Source organism: Erythrolamprus reginae, chromosome 1 (assembly GCF_031021105.1).
Source record: "Erythrolamprus reginae isolate rEryReg1 chromosome 1, rEryReg1.hap1, whole genome shotgun sequence".
In the NCBI taxonomy this organism is placed as follows: domain Eukaryota; kingdom Metazoa; phylum Chordata; class Lepidosauria; order Squamata; family Dipsadidae; genus Erythrolamprus; species Erythrolamprus reginae.
In genome coordinates, this window is record NC_091950.1 from 189280061 (window position 1) to 189302651 (window position 22591).

Sequence of the window (22591 nt, forward strand, 5' to 3'; positions counted from 1 at the left end):
TAAATTCTTTGTAGCGCAACTTGCATTTTCTTATTTTATTTTCTTATTTTTTATTAATTGGACTTGGATTAATTAATTGGACTTGGACTCCACAGATTATGTAGTAATCTCTAAAACATTTGGGGTCACATTGGTGAATATATTTGTGATTTATGAGCTCCGGTTCCAGCATTGATGAAATCATAGCACAGGATCTTTTATCACAACCAATATTGATTGTGGAACTCTTTTTTTTTGGCATATTAAGGTAAAATCACTTTTGAATCTAATGGTGCCCATGAAAAAACCAGATGCTGAGCTTGACTTGAAGATTTTTCAAGTCTTATGAACTTAATTGGTTCCGGGACGAGGTTTGGAAGGTGAAAAGTTTGTAAGACGAAACAATGTTTCCCATAGGAATCAATGGAAAAGTGATTAATGCGTGCAAGCCCAAAACTCACCTCTTTTGCCAGCTGAAGCGCCCGTTTTTGCGCTGCTGGGATTCCCCTGAGGCTCCCCTCCATGGGAAACCCCACTTCCACACTTCCATGTTTTTGTGATGCTGCAATTTCACTGAGGCTCCCCTCGCTGGGAAACCCCACCTCCGGACTTCTGTTGCCAGCGAAGCCCTCGTTTTAGCGCTGCTGGGATTCCCCTGCAGCATCGCAAAAACACGGAAGTCCGGAGGTGGTGTTTCCCATGGAGGGGAGCCTCAGGGGAATCCCAGCAGCGCAAAAATGGGGACTTTGTTGGCAACAGAAGTCCGGAGGCGGGACATCCCAGTGGCGGCAGCTGGGGTTTGTAAGGTGAAAATACTTTGGAAGAAGAGGCAAAAAAATCTTAAACCCCGTGTTTGTATCTCGAAAAGTTTGTATGACGAGGTATCACTGTATTACATTTGAATATTTTATTATACAAATGTATAATAAAATGTTTTATATTGCATATCTTGGGAATAATGTAATATTGGATAATAGCAAACAATTAAACTCTATAGGAATAATTGCAAAATCAGAGTTGTTTTTTGTCTGTCTAGCTACCTGATGTTCAAGGAGCTGACTTTTGTCTCATTTACACGTATGAAGGAAGAAGATTAAAGAATAAAAGACTAAATTAATTATAATTAAAGAATAAAAGCAGTCTACAGAATCCAAATTATGAACATTTAAATGTAAAAGAGAGATGCTTTTTTGAAATTAAACAAATGATTGTGAATGTTCATTTGAAATTTAATTAAATAATTTAATTTAATTTAATTTCTAATTTAAAGTTTCTCTTTTAATTTTGCTAAGTGGTGCAGCATGCATTTTTAAAAGTTCAAACATTGAAATATGGAAAAATCTATTTTTTGTTACATATGATAGTGTGGTTTAGGTTGAAGTCAAACAACTTTTTTCATCCTTTAAGCCTCCATAATTCCATTTTTAATCACTTTTTGCAATCACTCAAAGTTTATATTATTAGGTCAAGGCTGATAATAGGTAAATGGCTTTTTCCACAAAGCTGTACTTGTCTCATGCTAATCCCAGCTCTCTTGAAAATCATTGTAAAGTCTGTTGCCCAAAGCTACAGACCTTCAAGTAAGAGAGTGTTATTGAATTAGTTTTACATATGACTAAGTAACATAATTAAGACCACCCTATAAATACCACTATACGCAAAAGCCAAAAACCATATAAGTTCATTCTCCTAAGTAACAAACTAATGCTACTATTGTGCTGTTGCTGGTGACTGAAATTTAAAGACACCAAAATATTGTTACTTTTGCCCCAGATAAAATTTGACATTAATTAAGCAGCATTGTCTTGTGTTCCATAAAAACTGCATGGATGCCCATTAGCTAATCTTAATAGTAAAGGGATGGGAAGAAGAGAATTAAGAGTAAGAAGCAGATTATTTACAAGGATTATGTTATATGTGTCATTTAGAATTAATACTGACCAAAAATGGTAGATGGTTTTTGCTCATTTATACTGTGTTACTTTGATATTTTAATTGGATTTATTGGTTGCTATATTTATCACATTTGTTGCTGTTTTATTCCACTTTGTAGAAATGTTATGGACTTTTTCAAGATACATCTTAACAGCTTTTAGGATTCTTCTAAAAACATTTTTTTCAGTGTCCATTTTAAGTTTCAATAGTGCCGAATGAAGGGACTAGTATAGGTAAAAGGACTTCCTGCAGATTCCTAGTGGTAGCTGACTGTACAGAGTGGTGCTCATCTCTGTTTCAAAGTGGTGACTAAGCAGTTATATGTTAGTAGATCAGGGGTGGGTTCCATCTGATCTTGATGCCGGTTCGCTTCCTCCAGCATCATGTAGCTGTGCCTCGGTGCGCACACGCATGCGCAGTGCATAAACCCCTGATTTTTAAAAAAGCGATGCAAAACAAAAATGGTGACATTTGTGCAGTGCTGGAAACTCGGCTTCTGCGCATGCACAGAAGAAGAAAAAAAATTAAATTAAAAAAAAATTTTTTTTTAAAAAGGTGGTGTTCACGGACTGGCATCAACCAATCCAGTTTGGTGACATCATCGTCATGTCACCGGCAGCTCGCTACCAGTTTGGTCGAACAGGGAGGGACCCACCCCTGGTGTAGATGTATCTAATTGTGTGGTTGTATTGCTTTTGTTTTTTAACTTGGCAAACTACTGGCTTTATTGTAATTTAAAAGTACAGTAAAATCTCTACAATAAAAGTACAATTAAAATTTTTTAGGCCTGCTTGAAAAAATAGTATGGCAGTAAGAATTTCTAAATATCTAACATCTGTTGTTAGTCTAGCTGAGTCCACTAAAGACCACACAGCTTTTTATTTTTAGATGAATATCCTGTGTAATCTTCATCTAAAAATTGCACAAATTAGTGATGTGAACACTGTTAACTTCCATCTAGCTGACTTGAAGTGCTAATGCTAATGGTTTAGTAAAAAGTATAGATGCTTTTTTAGAATTGCAAATTCAGTACTTTTAAAGAAAGAAGGCAGATTTTTTGCCCTTTTTCTTTAGTACTATGTTCCCATTAGGGGGCAATGTTTGACTTTTTTCCTCTGTTTGGTGAAAGAAAAAATGAAATTACATAGTGCATGAATCAATGTTTTTAAATTTTTGTTTAAAGTTATTATATAACTTTATTTTTTTTTCTTTTTAATAACAATTATACATATGGACTCTAGGCAAAACTATTTTGGTACTAATATTGTAATCTGAGTAGGGCTTGCTAGATCTTCTATATCTCACAAGCAAATGTTAGACCTGGTCTCACTTGCAACATTTCTTGGTATATTATGTTACTTAGGGGTCATGTATAACTAAATACAGGTTTATTCTGAATCAGTATGTAAGTCGGGTCCCCAAACTTGACAACTTTAAGACTTGTGGATTTCAACTCCTAGTATTCTCCAGCCAGCCAACCATAAGATAACCGTCCGATGGAATTCTATGCATTTGTACTTAGAAATAAGTGCCTTTAGGTTTTAAGAGTGGCTCCATCAATAATTTAAACCTTAATATTAAGTTGCAGAAAATTTTAAGAAAAAGGTAAATGCAATTTGTACGGAAGAATGAATGAATTTAATTTATGTATGTGTTTTCTTTATTTACAACAATTTGGATTTGTTTGGTAGTTGCAGGACATGGTATTGAGAGTTGCATATTTTACCTTGAAACAGGTCAATATGTTTTTTTTCTTAGTGTGCAACATGCAATGTTTGTTTGGAATAGTAGCAATAGCACTTAGACTTATATACTGCTTCCCAGGGTTTTACTCCGTGGGGTTTTACAGAGTTAGCGCATTGCCCTCAACAATTTTGGTCCTCATTTTACCGATCTCAGAAACATGGAAGGCAGAGTCAACCTTGAGCCTGGTCAGATTTGAACTGCCAAATTGCAGTCAGCAGCAGTCAGCAGAAGTGGCCTGCAGTACTACATACTAACCACAGTGCCACTACTGCTCTCATAACAATAACAGAAGTAGAAGTGGCCCTGATCATTGTTCCCCTTTGTAATATCAAGCCACAAAAATAATAGTAATAATATGAATGAGTTATACTTTAAGTTATTTGATATTAACTGTGGATGGTATTGAGTGAACAAACTAGTTTTTACTTGGTCTCATAAGAGGTTTCTAGCCATATGCTAGAATTTTTGTACCATTCCTGCAAATCATGATTTGCTAGCTTGTTAGAAAAAACGCAGACAAAAATTGCTGGGAATTTATGTGTGTAAAATTGTAGTATCAAATAGCCAGAGAAAAGACACATCAGTCTGTGGTTATGCCAAGCTCTGCTTTAAGGTACTACAGTGTTCCCTCGATTTTCGCGGGGGATGCATTCCAAGACCGCCCGCGAAAGTCGAATTTCCGCGAAGTAGAGATGCGGAAGTAAATACACTATTTTTGGCTATGAATAGTATCACAAGCCTTCCCTTAACACTTTAAACCCCTAAACTACAATTTCCCATTCCCTTAGCAACCATTTAGATTATTATGCACCATGTTTATTTATTAAAGTTTATTAAAAAAATATTTATTAAAGACGGATGAAAGTTTGGCGATGACATATGACGTCACCGGGCGGGAAAAACTGTGGTATAGGGAAAAAAACAGCGAATTATTTTTTAATTAATATTTTTGAAAAACCGTGGTGTAAACTTTTCACGAAGTTCGAACCTGCAAAAATCAAGGGAACACTGTATAATTGAACCAATATGGAGTGGTATATATAATTGTTCCCCATCCGGTGACAGGTTTTGTGACTGGAAAACTGAAGCAGGCTGTTTTCCAGAGATTAGAAGAACCCTTTAGAATAGGAGTCTCCAACCTTGGCAACTTTATGCCTGACGACCAACTCCCTGAATTCCCCAGCCAGATTTGCTGGCTGGGAATTCTAGGAGTTGACGTTAAAGTTGCCAAGGGAGGTGGCAACAAAGTTCTGTAGAAGAAAGAGCATCAGCAAAAACAGCAACCCTTCCCTTTTGCCTTTCGCATGGATGGTCTTCTAGGTCTAAGAGTCTCCTCCCCTCCCTACCCCCATTAAATACAGTTTTATGTTCTACAGCTACAACCATTACCATTTCCAAAGGAGAGTTTTTTTAGCCTGGGTAGGTGGGGGTCATTACTTATATAAACATATACAGGCCAAAGAACAAAGGAATGAATGTTCACTAAACATCTCTTGCCAGTTTGAATGGGAGCTCATTTTGTCCTAATTCACTGCTGGTGATTCAGAAAACAGGTGACAGCACTTAGTTCCAATGTCATCCATGCCTACAATTATTTGGCAAACCAAGAAGTTAATTACAGCCTTCAAGCTCTACACGAAGCAGCTGACTTCAGCATGAGCTGGTTTGGGCCTCCCAAGAGTCTATGAATAATTGTCTATTTGTAGAAAATAAATTAATTCCTTCTGGATTTATATTTACATGTGGCATTTTAAGAGCCTCTACAAGTGGTAGGGAAAGAACACATTAGAAACTGGGAATAAATAAAACAAAGAGAAAGTAAAAACCAGTTTTTTGGGTGGAACAACAAAAAAATACGGATACCAACTAATAATATACAGTGGTCCCTCGATCATCGCGAGGGTTCCGTTCCAGGACCCCTCGCGATGATCGATTTTTCGCGAAGTAGCGGTGCGGAAGTAAAAACACCATCTGCTCATGCGCAGATGGTGTTTTTACTTCCACCGCCGCCCGCCCTTCGCCCGCCCACCCCGTTGCTGGGGTTTCCCCGCGCATGTGCCGCCCGCCCGCCCACGCCGTTACTGGGGCCGCTTCCCAGCTGGGAAGCGGAGCTGGGATGTCCCCAAGCGCGCGTGCGTTGCTGGGGCGGCTTCCCAGCTGGGAAGCGGAGCTGGGGTTTCCCCAAGCGCGCGCGCACCGCCCGCCCGCCCACCCCGTTGCTGGGGCCGCTTCCCAGCTGGGAAGCGGAGCTGGGATGTCCCCAAGCGCGCGGCGCGTTGCTGGGGCGGCTTCCCAGCTGGGAAGCGGAGCTGGGATGTCCCCAAGCGCGCGCGCATTGCTGGGGCGGCTTCCCAGCTGGGAAGCGGAGCTGGGGGTTTCCCCAAGCGCGCACCGCCCGCCCGCCCACCCCCGTTGCTGGGGCCGCTTCCCAGCTGGGAAGCGGAGCTGGGATGTCCCCAAGCGCGCGCGCGTTGCTGGGGCAGCTTCCCAGCTGGGAAGCGGAGCTGGGGTTTCCCCAAGCGCGTGCGCACCGCCCGCCCGGCCGCCCACCCCGTTGCTGGGGGCGGCTTCCCAGCTGGGAAGCGGAGCTGGGATGTCCCCAAGCGCGCGCAGCATTGCTGGGGCGGCTTCCCAGCTGGGAAGCGGAGCTGGGGTTTCCCCAAGCGCGCGCGCACCGCCCGCCCCGCCCACCCCCGTTGCTGGGGCCGCTTCCCAGCTGGGAAGCGGAGCTGGGATGTCCCCAAGCGCGCGCGCGTTGCTGCGGCGGCTTCCCAGTTGGGAAGCGGAGCTGGGGTTTCCCCAAGCGCGCGGCGCACCGCCCGCCCCGCCCACCCCGTTGCTGGGGCTGCTTCCCAGCTGGCAAGCGGAGCTGGGATGTCCCCAAGCGCGCGCGCGTTGCTGGGGCGGCTTCCCAGCTGGGAAGCGGAGCTGGGGTTTCCCCAAGTGCGCGTGCGCGCACCGCCCGCCCGCCCCACCCCGTTGCTGGGGCCACTTCCCAGCTGGGAAGCGGAGCTGGGGTTTCCCCAAGCGCGTGCGCACCGCCCGCCCGCCCCCCCCGTTGCTGGGGCGGCTTCCCAGCTGGGAAGCGGAGCTGGGATGTCCCCAAGCGCGCGCGCATTGCTGGGGCGGCTTCCCAGTTGGGAAGCGGAGCTGGGGTTTCCCCAAGCGCGCGCGCACCGCCCGCCCGCCCACCCCGTTGCTGGGGCCGCTTCCCCAGCTGGCAAGCGGAGCTGGGATGTCCCCAAGCGCGCGCGCGTTGCTGGGGCGGCTTCCCAGCTGGGAAGCGGAGCTGGGATGTCCCCAAGCGCGCGCGCGTTGCTGGGGCGGCTTCCCAGCTGGGAAGCGGAGCTGGGGTTTCCCCAAGCGCGCACCGCCCGCCCAACCACCCCGTTGCTGGGGCCGCTTCCCAGCTGGGAAGCGGAGCTGGGATGTCCCCAAGCGCGCGCGCGTTGCTGGGGCAGCTTCCCAGCTGGGAAGCGGAGCTGGGGTTTCCCCAAGCGCGCGCGCACCGCCCGCCCGCCCACCCCGTTGCTGGGGCCGCTTCCCAGCTGGGAAGCAGAGCTGGGATGTCCCCAAGCGCGCGCACGTTGCTGGGGGCGGCTTCCCAGCTGGGAAGCAGAGCTGGGGTTTCCCCAAGCGCGTGCGCACCGCCCCGCCCGCCCACCCCGTTGCTGGGGCCGCTTCCCAGCTGGGAAGCAGAGCTGGGATGTCCCCAAGCGCGGCGCGCGTTGCTGGGGCGGCTTCCCAGCTGGGAAGCGTAGCTGGGATGTCCCCAAGCGCGCGCGCGTTGCTGGGGCAGCTTCCCAGCTGGGAAGCGGAGCTGGGGTTTCCCCAAGCGCGCGCACCGCCCGCCCGCCCACCCCGTTGCTGGGGCCGCTTCCCAGCTGGGAAGCGGAGCTGGGATGTCCCCCAAGCGCGCGCGTTGCTGGGGCGGCTTCCCAGGTGGGAAGCGGAGCTGGGGTTTCCCCAAGCGCGCACGCACCGCCCGCCCACGCCGTTGCTGGGGCCGCTTCCCAGCTGGGAAGCGGAGCTGGGATGTCCCCGCGCGTGCCGCCAGCCCCGCCCACGCCGTTGCTCGCGCCGCCGCTGGGGGTCTTACCGGGGCAAGAGGGGGAAGACCCAGGGAAGACGCCCAGCAGCTTATCTGCCCGGCGGGAAACTCCACCATCTACGCATGCGTGGCCATAGAAAAAAAGGCCCGCATGCGCAGATGGTGTTGTTTACTTCCGGGTTGAAAACTCGCGATATAGCGTTTCGCAATACTCAAGATCGCGAAACTCGAGGGATCACTGTATTGCACTATTTTGAAAGAAACAGTCTAGTAAAATGCATATAGACCCTTGGCTTTAGTATGTTAAAATTGAATCAAAATATATAGGTAGTCCTCAATTTACAACCACAATTGAGCCCAGAATTTATGCTGCTAAGTGGGAAATTTGTTAAGGGAGTTTTCTTTCATTTTATGACTTTTTTGCCACATTTGTTAAGTGAATCACTATAGTTGCTAAATTAGTAATGCACTTAAGTGAAACCTCATTGGCTTGTCAAAAGGTCACACAAAGTGGTCACATGACCTCTGGATACTGCAATCATAGATATAAACTAGTTGTCAAACATCCGAAGGTAAATCCTGTGACTATGGGAATGCTACAATGGTCATAAGAGTGAAAAATGGTCCTAACTCACTTTTTAAAATATTGTTGTAACTTTGAACTAAAACTGTTGTAAGATGAGGACTACCCCTGGATGGGAATAGGGGGGAAAAGTTGAAAACGGTTCATGGGATTTCCTTCTATTAAGTAATTGTGATCACATCTAGATTTGAATGAGAAATAACCTAATTTAAATGGAAAGGGAAATATGAAGTATTGTTATTTCCCTGCGTTCATTTTGTGTAATTCTTATATCAGCCTGGATCTGTAGATCCAAACAAAAATTAAACCTTAAGTATCCTGTTTTATTTAGCTCCTCTTGAACCTCTATTTTTAACAGAGAATAAAATGTGGGCTTTGGTTGCATAAAAGTTATGAGATAATCTAGACTTGCCTGTGGGCATAGCTGGACTATATTCTATATATCAAAATAAATAGCAAAAATGATTTTGGCTGATCTGTTTGTACATCCATTTGTTGGTATGTAGCGAAAGCATGGATAATAATGATTTGGCTTTAAAAAAATATATATATATTATTTTAAAAAAAATATATCAATGTGTGAACAGTGTGTCACCTGGGTGTCATATGTTCTAATACAAATAAAACTGATAGCATTATAATAGTAATTACTTTCAATCTACTTATATATTTCTAATAATAATATATATTTATATAAAGTTGCAATCTATCATTATTCAATTATTCCATATTTTCTCTTATTGCTCTTATTTATTATATAAAAGTACAGTGGTACCTCAAGATACGAACCCCTCGTCTTACGAACAACTCGTGATACGAACCCGGGGTTCAGAAAAATTTTGCCTCTTCTTACGAACTTTTTTCGAGTTACGAACCGGCGTTCGGAGACTGCTGGGAAGCTGCGCGGCTGTTTTAAAAGGTGACAGCCGGGCGGCGGGGCTTCCCAGAAGCCTCCCGAACGCCGGTTCGTAACTCGAACAAAGTTCGTAAGAAGAGGCAAAATTTTTCTGAACCCCGGGTTCGGTTCGGGAGGTTGCTGGGAAGCCCCCCAGCCCGGCTGTCACCTTTTAAAACAGCCGCGCCGCTTCCCAGCTGTCTCCCGAAGCCGAACGCGGAAGTTCGGCTTTGGCATTTGGCTTCAGGAGACAGCTGGGAAGCAGCGCAGCTGTTTTAAAAGGTCGCAGCCGGCCTGGGGGGCTTCCCAGCACCCCCCCAAACCCCAAACCTGGGTTCGGGGGGGTGCTAGGAAGCCCCCCAGGCCGGCTGCGACCTTTTAAAACAGCCGCACCGCTTCCCAGCTGTCTCCTGAAGCCAAACGCGGAAGTTCGCCTTTGGCGTTTGGCTTCAGGAGACAGCTGGGAAGCGGCGCGGCTGTTTTAAAAGGTCGCAGCCGGCCTGGGGGGCTTCCCAGCACCCCCACGAACCCGGGTTTGGGGTTCAGGGGTGTGTGTGCTGGGAAGCCCCCCAGGCCGGCTGCAACCTTTTAAAACAGCCGCGCCGCTTCCCAGCAGTCGCTGAAAGCCGTTTTTTTTGCGGGGGGTTTTTTGGTTGCCCAGATTAATTGACTTTACATTGTTTCCTATGGGAAACAATGTTTCGTCTTACGAACCTTTCGTCATACGAACCTCCTCCTTGCACCAATTAAGTTCATATCATGAGGTATTACTGTACAGTATATTTATTTTATTAATTAATTAATTGGATTTATATGCTGCCCATCTCCGAGGACTCAGGGCGGCTTACAACATATAAAAACAATGATTACCATAGGTAAATTCAATTAAATTAAAAATAGGCAAACAATCCATGCACTAACATTCTGCTTTTCTCTTATTTCTATCTTATTCTTTTAATCATGTCATCCTTTGTTTAAAAAAACATTTTCTTTCTATCCTACCCAATTTCTAATCATGCCACCTACCTACCAAAAAAAGGGGGCAGGAAAGGAAAGATAGGGGAAAAGAAAACAAATCAAAAACACCAAAAATGAAAAATCATCTATCCATCATCTCTTGTCTGCTTTGATACTTTAATTGCTAAAATCTTTACCTCTTTCCACATCTGCTTCTTGGCTTTTTAATCTGAGTATTTTTATATGTCTCTTTCTTATCTTTTTTTTGTTAATTCACTGGTCCTTCCTCTCAGTCTTTTCTCCATTTCTATAGTTAGCTCCCCCCTTTCCTGGGCATCTTGATCTTTGCTCATCATCCCTTGTATAGCATTTTCAATTTTTTCCTATCTTCTTAAATCCTTTCTCCATAATGTCTTTTGTGTTTTGGAAAAGTAACGCCATCTCCTTCAATGTTATACAGTACTTGTTTCTTCCTTATAAAGCACTTTATTTTATTTTTTAAAATTCCACTTTTGTTCCACAGTCCAAGAGCTATTTATTCCGTCCTTAGGCTGCCCTTCAAGGGGTGCATTAATCATAGTTCTTTATATCCCAAAGGTAAACAGTCAGTTCCATTTGAATAGTCCCAGAGGTTATCAGACATCTTTCAGGGATCTCTTTAATTAAGCAGCTTCTTATTTTCATATTTAAATCTCCAGTAGTCCTGGATAGTTGGGAATAATCTAGTAAATATTTTCATAGTCCTTCTCATAAGTTTTTCTATTAGTCAGCAGGTGGTGCTTTCAGCTTAAATTTCAGTATTACCACTCACCAATTGTCATTTTAGTTATAAATCAATGATCAAAGCAGAATACATTTTGTAGGTAAATAATTTCAGCATTTGAAAATGCATTCCCAGTGCCACATCTTCCTAATTTAAGAGTCCAATTTTCTATTCATTTCAAAATATATTATTTTTCTCTCTTGTGTCTTCCCCTGCTGGTCTGGTGTTTCTCAGAATGCTTAGACGCCGCTTTGACAAATAATTCTGAACAAATAGTTTTAAAATATTCCTTGGTGTACCTTTAAGGCAAAAAGAAATCTTCCCCCCAAGTTCCAGTCAGTTTTCACCTACTTCATTCCAGCACCTGTTTTAGTTATTCTTCAATTGTTCCTGCTTTTGGCAGCCATCTTTAGGCTGTCTCTTCTCCTTGCCATGGCTAAGAGGGAAAAAGAACTCCGGGTCAGACAGGAGAACTGTGACTCACAGAGTGCCCCTCTTTGCTTCACCGCTCCTACAAGGCAACTTTGGCTCCTTTCGGAGCCCACCAATAAGGGGAAATCAGCACAGGGAATGCAGAGACCCTTTTCTTATGTCTGATATTGCTGCAAGGTCAAACGGAAGTCAAGGATTTGACTTTTTATGGATGTATAACTACGTGCAGTACAAACATAGAATTTTTAAAAGGTGTCCTGACATTACAATCAGTTATATCATAATATAAACTAAGTGTGCAAACTAAAAGGTCTGTGGCATGAGAATCGGACTAATGAATGACTGATTTTGAAGGAACTGTGCAGGGGGGCCTTGAAAAAGAAGCATTTTTAATGCTTTTTAAACCTTCAGTGATTCGGTTCCAAATGCAATCTTATTCCCCAAAAAACCAACAAAAAACAAAAAGAGGTCAAGTGGGAAAAAGCTCTTTGTTGGGATGTGGCTCTTCTACAACATGGTAGTAGCAAAAGACTGATAATGGAATCAAGTGAGCCAAACAGCAGGTCTTTCAAATAATTGTGTGTGCAATTCATTAACCCTGGTAATTTGTGTTAGTATCTTACTTGAATTTCCAACTAACACAATGATTAGCAATAAAAAGAGGTGAAGGCAATGTAAGGAAGTTCAGAAATAAAATGAATAGCAACATCAAGAACTAAAATAAACTTTGTGAGTAACCTAGTCCTAAACTTACTACATTAATTCAAGCCTAAAAAGTAAAGCATGAACTAAAACTAAAAACCCACTAGCGAGGTTCTAATTATTAAAGCTTTCCCCCGTGGAGATAGCAAGGATATTTTTCAATGTGGACTGTTATATTCCTCACAAATGGGGGGGGGGGGAATCTGTAACTGGCAACCTTGAAACCCAGTGCTAGAACAATACAGCTAGTGCAATGATGAGATGAACTAAGTAAAGTACAATAATCAGTTAAATGTGATACAGCACATTCAATTTCAAATCCTGCCCGGGCAGTTGGACAGCAATGACAGTGACCTGTCATCCAAGACAGTGACAAGCAAATCTCAAGGACCTAGGACAACTCTCCATGGGATAAGAGTTACACTAATATCGAAGTAATAGTGAAATAGAATCATTAAAGAAAGGATGCCAAATGAAATGTGAATAAGAAAAAATATTGCTTTTTTATTATTTTAAATAACTAAATTGAATTATTGAGTTGTTCTGCAGCGAGTGGTCCCATTCTGAATCTCAAAGTCATTAGCAAAAACATAGTAGCAGAATTTAATATGTAAAATTAAGCAATCTCCAACCTTTCCCCCTTGGTGGATTGGTGGTAGTGGCAACGGGGGGGGGGGGAGGGAGAGGAGATGGTTTCACATGTATGTGCACACCACTTTCACAAATTCTGCTTTGTGCATGTTTGCACACCACTTCCGTAGCCTGCTTCTGAACTGGCTGCAGCCCATCAACAGTCTGTGGACTGGGGGATGGTGACCCCTAATCTTGTAAGTAGAACAGATTGAAACCCCTAAAGTGTTCACCTGTAGCACCAAAGAAATTCAATCGTGGCAGTAGTATTTCATTGTTGTATCTAGGATTGGAATTAATTTTCCAAGTCTAGTTCCAGCGGACTATCAGGGCTTAAGGAAGTTGTTTTAAGAAAACATAAAAAATGCTGAATAAACATTTTCAAAGGGATATAAAATGGAGAAATTTCATCTAAATAAATCCTTTCATTTCTCTTTCTATAGATCAGTTGTTTCATGTTTTGGCTATGCATATGAGACTCTATAGCATTGATTCTGCTTACAATCCATGGAAGAAACTGACACGGTTGATACAGGATGAAGAATTGGAGTAAGTACACAGACATTTTAATATTCACCTTGTTTTAATCAAGGAAAGGTCAATAATCCTGTTTTACAATGCTGTTTAAAAATAAACAACCACAATCTCAAGCATTGCCTACAGTTTCTGAACTGGTATCCAAAATTCCCTTAGGATGTCATTATTCAAAAATTAGTTTTGCATTTTCTTGGCCTTAGGTGCAGAGTGCGGGATGCATAAAACAGTAGTACAATCCCTAAAATAGCCTTCCAGACTTCAAATAACCCATATATCAGTAAATATCAGCAATATTGTTTGTGTTCCTTGATTAATTGAAGCATGTTACGTACACCCCAGAAAAAGCATTGGCCAAATGCATGACGAACTTTATTTCAAGAGTGACTGTGGTTTGTTCAAAAGCTCATTGTTTTATTTAAAAAAACCCCACAAGAGAATGCTTTAAAATTAGAAATCATTCTTCAGACAAATGGCTACTCTCTTGCATATTCACATAATGGCCACTATGGTAGGTGTGGCTAGTCACATAATGCACTCTTGACCAGAAAGAAAATTGGGCTGTTGTTTCCCCTCCCCATCTAAATCTCCATGGTATTCCTACCATCCTCTCTTACTTTTTTCTTTTCCCCCCTGAGTAGATGAGCATTCTTCTCAACAATTCCTTGAACTTTAGCCTCTATAACTAAGAACATACAGTATATGGGAAACCTGTGAGACTTAAGCCCATTAAATGGGATGCTTTTATTTAGCATGTGGCATGGCCCTTGAATTGCACCATATCATTCCCATTTTTTTACTAGAGGTGTACTCTTTCCCTCAGAAAATCAGAAAAGGCATGGAATTTAGAATAAATGAAATAGATTTGGCAGGTGGCTTGAACTTATTTATTATTTTTTAATATTTCTTTATGTATTTATTTTTCACATTTTTATAAATCACTCAAGATGGTGAACACACACAATACTCCTTTTAATCTTCAAGAATTTGGGCTGAAAGAGAATGATTAGCTCAAAATTACTCAGCCAACTTTCATGCCTAATGCAGGACTAGAACTTGTAGATTCCTGGCTTCTAGCCTGCTACCTTTACCACTAAATCAGACTGGCTCTTATTAGCTCTGTGGTAGCCATAGTTTATTTATATAGGTTGTATTTGGAAATCTGAGTCAGCAATGAGGAAACCCGCCTTTTTTGTTCAGCCATGATTCCCAGCAGTGTTTTCAATTTCTTTGAATTTGGAATCCACAAGCTCTTAAACCAACTTGGCAATTTTTTGTTCAATATGTAATAATTCTGGTCTTTGTCCCTGAAAAACATTAGGGCTTTTCTCTCACTAACTGCTTCTATGGGTGCATTGCAAAAGTATATTTATCAGCTTGTCTCACAGGCATTGAAGGGATTAGTAGAGTAGGTATTCTATACCGCAAATAGACTTTTAAAGGACAGCTTCCATATCACGATGAAGAAATTGCTTAAGCTTTTAATATATGACATTGCAGATTTAAGGCTTAATTTACTCTGATGCTCGACATAAACTAAAGAAGCTTATCTAAAGTGGCATTTTCTAGAATTTTACTCTTTCACTTCTAGTGAAGGAACTAAACTTTACTTCGCTCATTTGTTTTTGTGAAGATCAAGTTCTGTTTGATTTATGAAAGTTTAGTCCCCTGTTAAAATATTCTTGAAAGAGAAATGAATGTTGGCAATTATTGAGAACATTGAATACATGTAAAAATATAAGTTAAGTTAATTTTATTTGCAGTACTATAATAGTCATTTTAATGTGCTTATCAATCCCTATTTAGTATAACTATTTTATAACATTTGTGTTCACATTTACATAATTATCCATTAGGGTTTTTTTAAGTTTGGAAAGTTGGAATGCCTATGGGACATTCATGTAACCATGAATTGAATTTTTTATTGAGTGTTTTTTTACAGCAGGTTTGATGAATCAGCAAGGAAGCCATTTTATAAGCTAAACAAATTTTGCTTGTACAATTTGCTTCATGTGTTTGTTTTTGCTTTGATTTACTTCACATATTGGTTTTTCCATTTGTCCAATTTGTCCTTGTAACAAACGTCCAGCAGACGTGGTAGATAAATCCACAGTAACTGAATTTAAACATGCCTGGGATAAACATATATCCATCCTAAGATAAAATACAGAAAATAGTATAAGGGCAGACTAGAAGGACCATGAGGTCTTTTTCTGCCATCAGACTTCTATGTTTCTATGTTTCATTCTGTAATACCATCCCAGTACTTACCGTATTTTTCGGAGTATAAGACGCACCTTAATTTTTGGAGAGGAAAATAGGGAAAAGAATCTGCTTACCAGATATTCATTTGACTAGCATCCTAAGTCTGGTCAGTTTTAGCACATTATTTTATCCCCTGGTTAGGGCTTTAAAAAAGCCTTATTTGGAGAGAGTAACAATGAAAGAGCTTGCAAGCCAATAAAAGCTGGGAACATTGTTAGCATCTGGTTAGGGCTGGAAAGAAAAATTCTGAGCAAGTAGAGCAATGAAAAAAACCTGCGAAGACTTAGGGCTTGGAAAACATTCTTCGCAAAGAGTAACAGTAAAAGATCTTGCAAGCGGTAAGAGCTGGGAACATTGTTAGCACCTGGTTAGAGCTGGAAAGAAACATTTGGAGGAAGTTAGAGCAATGAAAAAAACCTGCAAAGACAGGGCTTGGAAAACATTCTTAGCAGAGAGTAACAATGAAAGAACCTGCAAGATAAGAGCTGGGAAGATCGTTAGCACCTAGTTAGGGCTGGGGGAAAAAGCCTCACAAAAAAAAGCTGCATTCAGAGTATAAGATGCACCTGAATTTTCAGCCTCTTTTAGGGAGGAAAAAGGTGCACCTTATACTCCAAAAAATATGGTATATTGTGCTTTTATTCTGAATCTGCATTCGTCTGTTGCCAATTCATTCTTTCCATCTTTTCTTGTTTTATTGCAGTGTGCTTAAATAACACTTTCCCACTGCGTTCAAACTTAATTTTGTTTATTCACGTGTCACAAATAGGATTAAATAATCAAGGTGAAATAAATTCTGTCTCAGTCCAAATATTTCCAATTTTATTTTTAAACAGTGTTGTTCTATTTGATACTTAGAATCGAATATCAACGGATGGAGAAATGCATTTAAATCTGGAGAAAAGTAATGTAGATTTTAACTGCGTGTATTTTTGTCAGGATGTCCAGTGAGGATCAGCCAGAGGTTCCAGTGCTTTATAAGGATGTCCCATCTCTTTTGCTTATCCAGATCTTAACCATGCCCCAGCCACTGCGCAAAGGTACATTACAAAAGTTACATAAATAACAGACAGAGGGCAGTAAGTTCTCTCTCTCTCTCTTTTTGACAATTGGAGCAAATTAATCTTATTTGCTTGGTATGCTTTAGGAATGACTTTACCTTATCTCTAGAAGTTGGCAGCAGGCAGAATTATTGTTGTGACTTTTTGGCAGCCATATCTGGAAGTCTTCTCTTCTCAGCTTTATCATATGAGAATGGAGGGAGACCACAAGGCTCAAAAATTCCTTTAAATTCTTTGAGTTGCAGGAGCGTGGAAAGGTTTTTCCTCTTTGACTTTTCTTCATTTATTTATTTATTTATTATTTATTTATTATTTGGATTTGTATGCCGCCCCTTTCCGAAGACTCGGGGCGGCTCACAACAAGTTTGTTTGCCGAACATGTTGAACATTTCACATTGAATTGTGATTGATGGAGAGTGGAGAGGGATGAATATTTTTATATTTTTATGAGCAAACTACCATTTTTGGCACAATGGCAACTGCTACAATATAGTATTTGTAACGGTTGATGCATGTACGTATATTCAAACATTTTATTGAAATTTGAAGGAAGCAGGAATTCTTTATTACTGCATATTTTGAAAGCTTTTAATTTTATGATTTTGAAAAGGCTGACCTAATTTCTTCTGAACAACTGTATTACAGGACACATTCTGTTATTTTGTTACAATATAAACGAACATTTTACTTTTTATAGGGTCAATTGACATGCTGTTGTCTTCACTCTTCTGATTTTTTAAATACCTCAATTGAGTTCTTTTAAAGGCATAATCAGCTGTGCAAGAATCTTTTTTTGGTATGAATAAATGGAAATAAGACTTGTCTAAAGTTAAAAAAATAAGGAGGCAAATGATGGATATTGTGCTCATCAGAATTCAGATTTTTTTTATAAAAATAACAATTATACCAATATTTAACAATCTGTTCAGTGTAGAGGAGCTTTTTCATTATTATTATTATTATTTTACTTGGAAAGTATTTTTCATTGGTTTGCAGTTCTCATGAATTCTAAAAATACATGAAAGGCATCAGGGAAACTGTTTTCAGGGCTGTCTAGAATGAGCAGTTAAGAGTAAGGCTAATGAATAGTTTTATGTCTGTGCTATGAGCACCTGCAGAGTAGAGGAATCTTAGTTTGGGATTATGGGAGAAACGTAATCCCAAATCCCCTCCCTTCCATCCAGTTCCATTCATAAGTGCATCTTCTTGTAATTACTGTAGTTTTTGTGTGTGTCTCTGTACACACATGCGCACAGAGAGAGACATATGCAGAGAGAGTCATACACTCATACATTTAGCATATATGTATATAGACAGGTTCACACTGGAAGTGTGAGTAGCATCCTATTTAATCTAGCTCTTCTTTAAATGCGTTCATGGCAGCTGCCTGGAAACTAAACAGGTCAATGAGATAAAGATAACATGATAGGAAGAAAACCTCAAATTGGGCAATTTGAGAAATAAGAAAAAGTTAAGGTTGTATGGAAGCTTGTTCCTAAATTCTACATCTCGGTAGCAGATGTAGAACTTTGGAAGAAGAACAACTCTAGAATACAGTATTCAAGGCATGGGTGGAGAACATCTACTCCTTCTGATGATGCCTAATTACAACTTCATTTGTTTTGACCAGCATGGCCAAGGATTAACGTATCAAGGCTATAGTTCAGAAAGTTAGAATCACAAACACTTTAGCAAGCTAGCTTAGCACAGATCAGCATTATGCCATGTATTATTTGTGGAAGGAAAGCCAATCCAATTTAAATCAAATTATGAGAAACATAGCATAGAATAGTGATAACCATAAAATATGCTGTGATATCATTCAGTTCATATCTTTTTCAGTTCTGGCTACAGTGCTTCAAGAAATATGTTAAATTTAAAAAATTGTATAGTAACATTCAAAACAATCTGGATTATGTGAATATTTAGAAGACAAATTCTGAAAGATGATGGTTAGTTTTCTTGGATTATCATGGAATTATATCTATAATTATATCTTTGCACATTACTAAGCTTAGGTGTTTCTGAGGGATAGATAACAAAAAACTACACATTTTTTCATTAGTTCCATTATCATTGAAATAACTCTAATTAAGCAGTTTATTCATTGTGCTGCCAATTATGAGAATTCTTGGTCTAAACTACCAATCTTGATTATTAGGGACAAAATCTCATTATTACGATCAGATAATATTTTAGAGTTGGCCCACCCACCCTAGGGAAGGGGAGTGTTAGGGTTAGGGTTATTAGGGAACGGGAGGGGAGGGGCCCGGCATCTGGAGTTGGCCCACCCACCCTACGGAAGGGGAGGGTTAGGGTTATTAGGGAAGGGGAGGGGCCCAGCATCTGGACTTGAGTCACCCATCCTAGGGAAGGGGAGGTTTAGGGAAGGGGAGGGTAAGGGTTCATAGGGAAGGGAAGTGTTAGGGTTAGGGTTATTAGGGAAGGGGAGGGTTAGGGAAGGGGAGGGTTAGGGTTCATAGGGAAGGGAAGTGTTAGGGTTAGGGTTATTAGGGAAGGGGAGGGGCCCGGCATGTGGACTTGGCCCACCCACCCTAGGGAAGGGGAGGGTTAGGGTTCGGGAAGGGGGGGTTAGCATTAGGGTTATTAGGGAAGGAGAGGGTTAGGGTTATTAGGGAAGGGGAGGGGCCCGGCATCTGGACTTGGCCCACCCACCCTAGGGAAGGGGAGGGTTAGGGAAGGAGAGGGTTAGGGTTATTAGGGAAGGAGAGGGCAATTTAAAAGGCAATCATATATTTTTTTAACATGGTTTTGGCAAAAGTTCTGAAATTTCTTAAATTATTCAGACAGTGCAAGAAATATTGCCTCATTCAGTTTACTCATATGACTTGCAGATTAAACAAAGATGAATAGTACAGAATAGCGAGATAACATACTAAAATTTGTAACACAAACATATCTGATTAACTAACATTGATTTAAACCAGCAAGCTTAAAATTAAAATGGTTGTCTCAGCAGTACAGTTGTCTTGATGTTTGATTGCTCATCTGGGAAAAATACTTGCAGATTTATTGACCATATGAATTAGGGACCATATTTTAATATATAAAAATGTGAGGCCAGCGAATGTCTAATGATATTTTTCTATTGTTACAGAACACTTTGTCTGTATCACAAAAGTGCTTTTCACATTGTTGTACATACAAGCTCTAGTTGCACTGTCTGTGAAATGCAGCCCCGAGGACAGGATGACATGGATGAATTCAGGATCTCCGGAAAAGGTTGGTTTATTTAATAAAAATCTGAAGAAAGGTGCCAGGGAGGTAGTTATCTCTTAGTTAAGCACCAGTCAAATGTTTTTGTTGAAATTAGGAATTTGCAGTACTTTACTCTTTAAGCCTGTCTTAATTAGTCTTGGAGTATTTGGGTTGAATGAAAAGCAGGATCGCATCTTAAATGTCTTGAAACTTGTGCCCCATGATCCATGTCTGTGCTGAAGCATAGACCTTTAAAGACTATGATGCCTTCCTTTTGTTAATACAGAAGAGAAGAATTGCAGTTAGAAAGATGGGTATAGGTCTGTTAGTTTCTGAGATAGGAAAACAGAAGACTGCTCTTCTGTGCAGGGCTGAGAAACAGTAATGTTCATAAGCGATAAATCATGTAATGCTTCATTGCACAAGTATTAATGCAACACCATAGCATTACTGCCATTTTTATTTTAAAATGTACATATAGGAGTCAATAGGGTTGATATTCCTGGAGGCGTCTGTAATATGGTAAAAGATTTAGCTTTACTAGATAAATGGTCAAAGCAATGGAAACTGCAGTTTAATGTTTCCAAATGTAAAATAATGCACTTGGGGAAAAGGAATCCTCAATCTGAGTATTGTATTGGCAGTTCTGTGTTAGCAAAAACTTCAGAAGAAAAGGATTTAGGGGTAGTGATTTCAGACAGTCTCAAAATGGGTGAACAGTGCAGTCAGACAGTAGGGAAAGCAAGTAGGATGTTTGGCTGCACAGCTAGAGGTATAACAAGCAGGAAGAGGGAGATTATGATCCCGCTATATAGAATGCTGGTGAGACCACATTTGGAATACTGTGTTCAGTTCTGGAGACCTCACCTACAAAAAGATATTGACAAAATGGAACGGGTCCAAAGACGGGCTACAAGAATGGTGGAAGGTCTTAAGCATAAAACGTATCAGGAAAGACTTAATGAACTCAATCTGTATAGTCTGGAGGACAGAAGGGAAAGTGGGGACATGATCTAAACATTTAAATATGTCAAAGGGTTAAATAAGGTTCAGGAGGGAAGTGTTTTTAATAGGAAAGTGAACATAAGAACAAGGGGACACAATCTGACGTTAGTTGGGGGAAAGATCAAAAGCAACATGAGAAAATATTATTTTACTGAAAGAGTAGTAGATGCTTGGAACAAACTTCCAGCAGACGTGGTTGGTAAATCCACAGTAACTAAATGTAAACATGCCTGGGATAAACCTAGATCCATCCTAAGATAAAATACAGAAAATAGTATAAGGGCAGACTAGATGGATCATGAGGTCTTTTTCTACCATCAGACTTCTATGTTTCTATGTTTCTAATACTGAATCAGTCAATCAATTAATCAATTTCTTTCGACATTCATCTCAATCAAGTGACTCTTGGTTTAAACATTCAACACATATTCCTTGACCTCTTTATTCACTGTAAATGATTAAATTCTACAAATGTAATTGGAATGGTGCTACTGTAGCTGTGTACTGGAGATAGGCCAGCTTTTTAGTCTTTCACATAATTACTGTATTTTTGGACTACAAGACACATTGGAGTGTAAGTTGTATCTTAGTTTTACGGGAGGAAAATAAGAAAAAAGCTGACTGGTGGGTGAATGGCCTCCTGGAATACCCCCAAACAGCTGTTCCCAGAGGTGAACTTTAGCCATAGGTTTGTTGGTTGTGAACTCGGCACCTTGCTTTTCCAGCCTCCAAAACCTCAGTTTCAGAGACTGTTTTCAGTCCCTGTAACCGCCCTTTCAGAGGATTTTCCCCTAGCCTCTGAAACGTTTGTTTCAGAGCATTTTTTCAGCCCTGAAAGCTCCATTTGAAGGCTTTTTTCAGCCCCTGAAACATCTGTTTGAGAGGCTGGGTGGGGCTACATTTGGTGTGTGTGGGGGGAAGGTGTGTCTTATACGCTGAAAAGGTGTGTGTTATACGCTGAAAAATATGGTAATTCAATATATTCTTCTTTGTAGAAAATAAAGGGAGTAGATTTGATTTATCTGAACATATATTTAAAATAGCCGCCCCGAGTCTGCGGAGAGGGGTGGCATACAAATCTAATTAATTGATTGATTGATTGATTGATTAATCAATCAATTAATTAATTAAATAAATAAATAACTGCTGTCTAGAATTAAATAGATTATTGTATGAAAGTACCGGGGGGGGGGGGGAGGGGAAGAAGTGGTGGCTTAGGGGCTAAGACGCTGAGCTTGTCGATCAGAAGGTTGGCAGTTCAGCGGTTCAAATCCCTAGTGCCATGAAATGGGGTGAGCTGTTACTTGTCCCAGCTTCTGCCAACCAAGCAGTTCGAAAGTACATAAAAGATGCAAGTATAGGGACTACTTTGGTGGGAGGGTAACAGCGTTCTGTGTGCCTTCAGTGTTTAGTCATGGCCACCCTTTGGGACTATATACATGGCCACAGAGATGTCTTCAGGCAGCACTGGCTCTTCATCTTAGAAACAGAGCTCAGCACTGTCCATAGAGCCAGAAACAACTAGCATGCATGTGCGAGGGAACCTTGACCTTTACCTATGGTGTATGATATAGCTGATTATTTTTTATATTGTTGTTCAAAGAGTCATGTCATCCCATGGACCTCAGCACACCAGGCCCACCCTGCCCACCACTACCTCCGGACTGCCCCTGCCTTCCCTTGTTTGCCCAAATTGTGATTGCAGGAGAGAAATGACCCCCTGTCCCCCACAAATCAAGGGACAAATAGATTAATACTGTACTTCTGAAATATTTTAAGATCTTATCATGATAATTTAAAAAATTACTTAAACCTTTTAAATTCTTACATTGTT

General features: G+C 41.1%; 1 protein-coding gene across 2 annotated transcripts in view; it reads left to right on the plus strand.

Moving 5' to 3' along the window:
- UBR3 (ubiquitin protein ligase E3 component n-recognin 3) overlaps positions 1 to 22591 on the plus strand; it is a 113732-nt gene that overhangs the window by 83395 nt on the left and 7746 nt on the right. For both annotated transcript variants that reach the window (XM_070731718.1, XM_070731719.1), the window contains exons 31-33: positions 13117 to 13222; positions 16412 to 16512; positions 19652 to 19776. In XM_070731718.1, coding sequence (XP_070587819.1) covers positions 13117 to 13222; positions 16412 to 16512; positions 19652 to 19776 — 332 coding nt within the window. The remainder of the gene's footprint in view (positions 1 to 13116; positions 13223 to 16411; positions 16513 to 19651; positions 19777 to 22591) is intronic.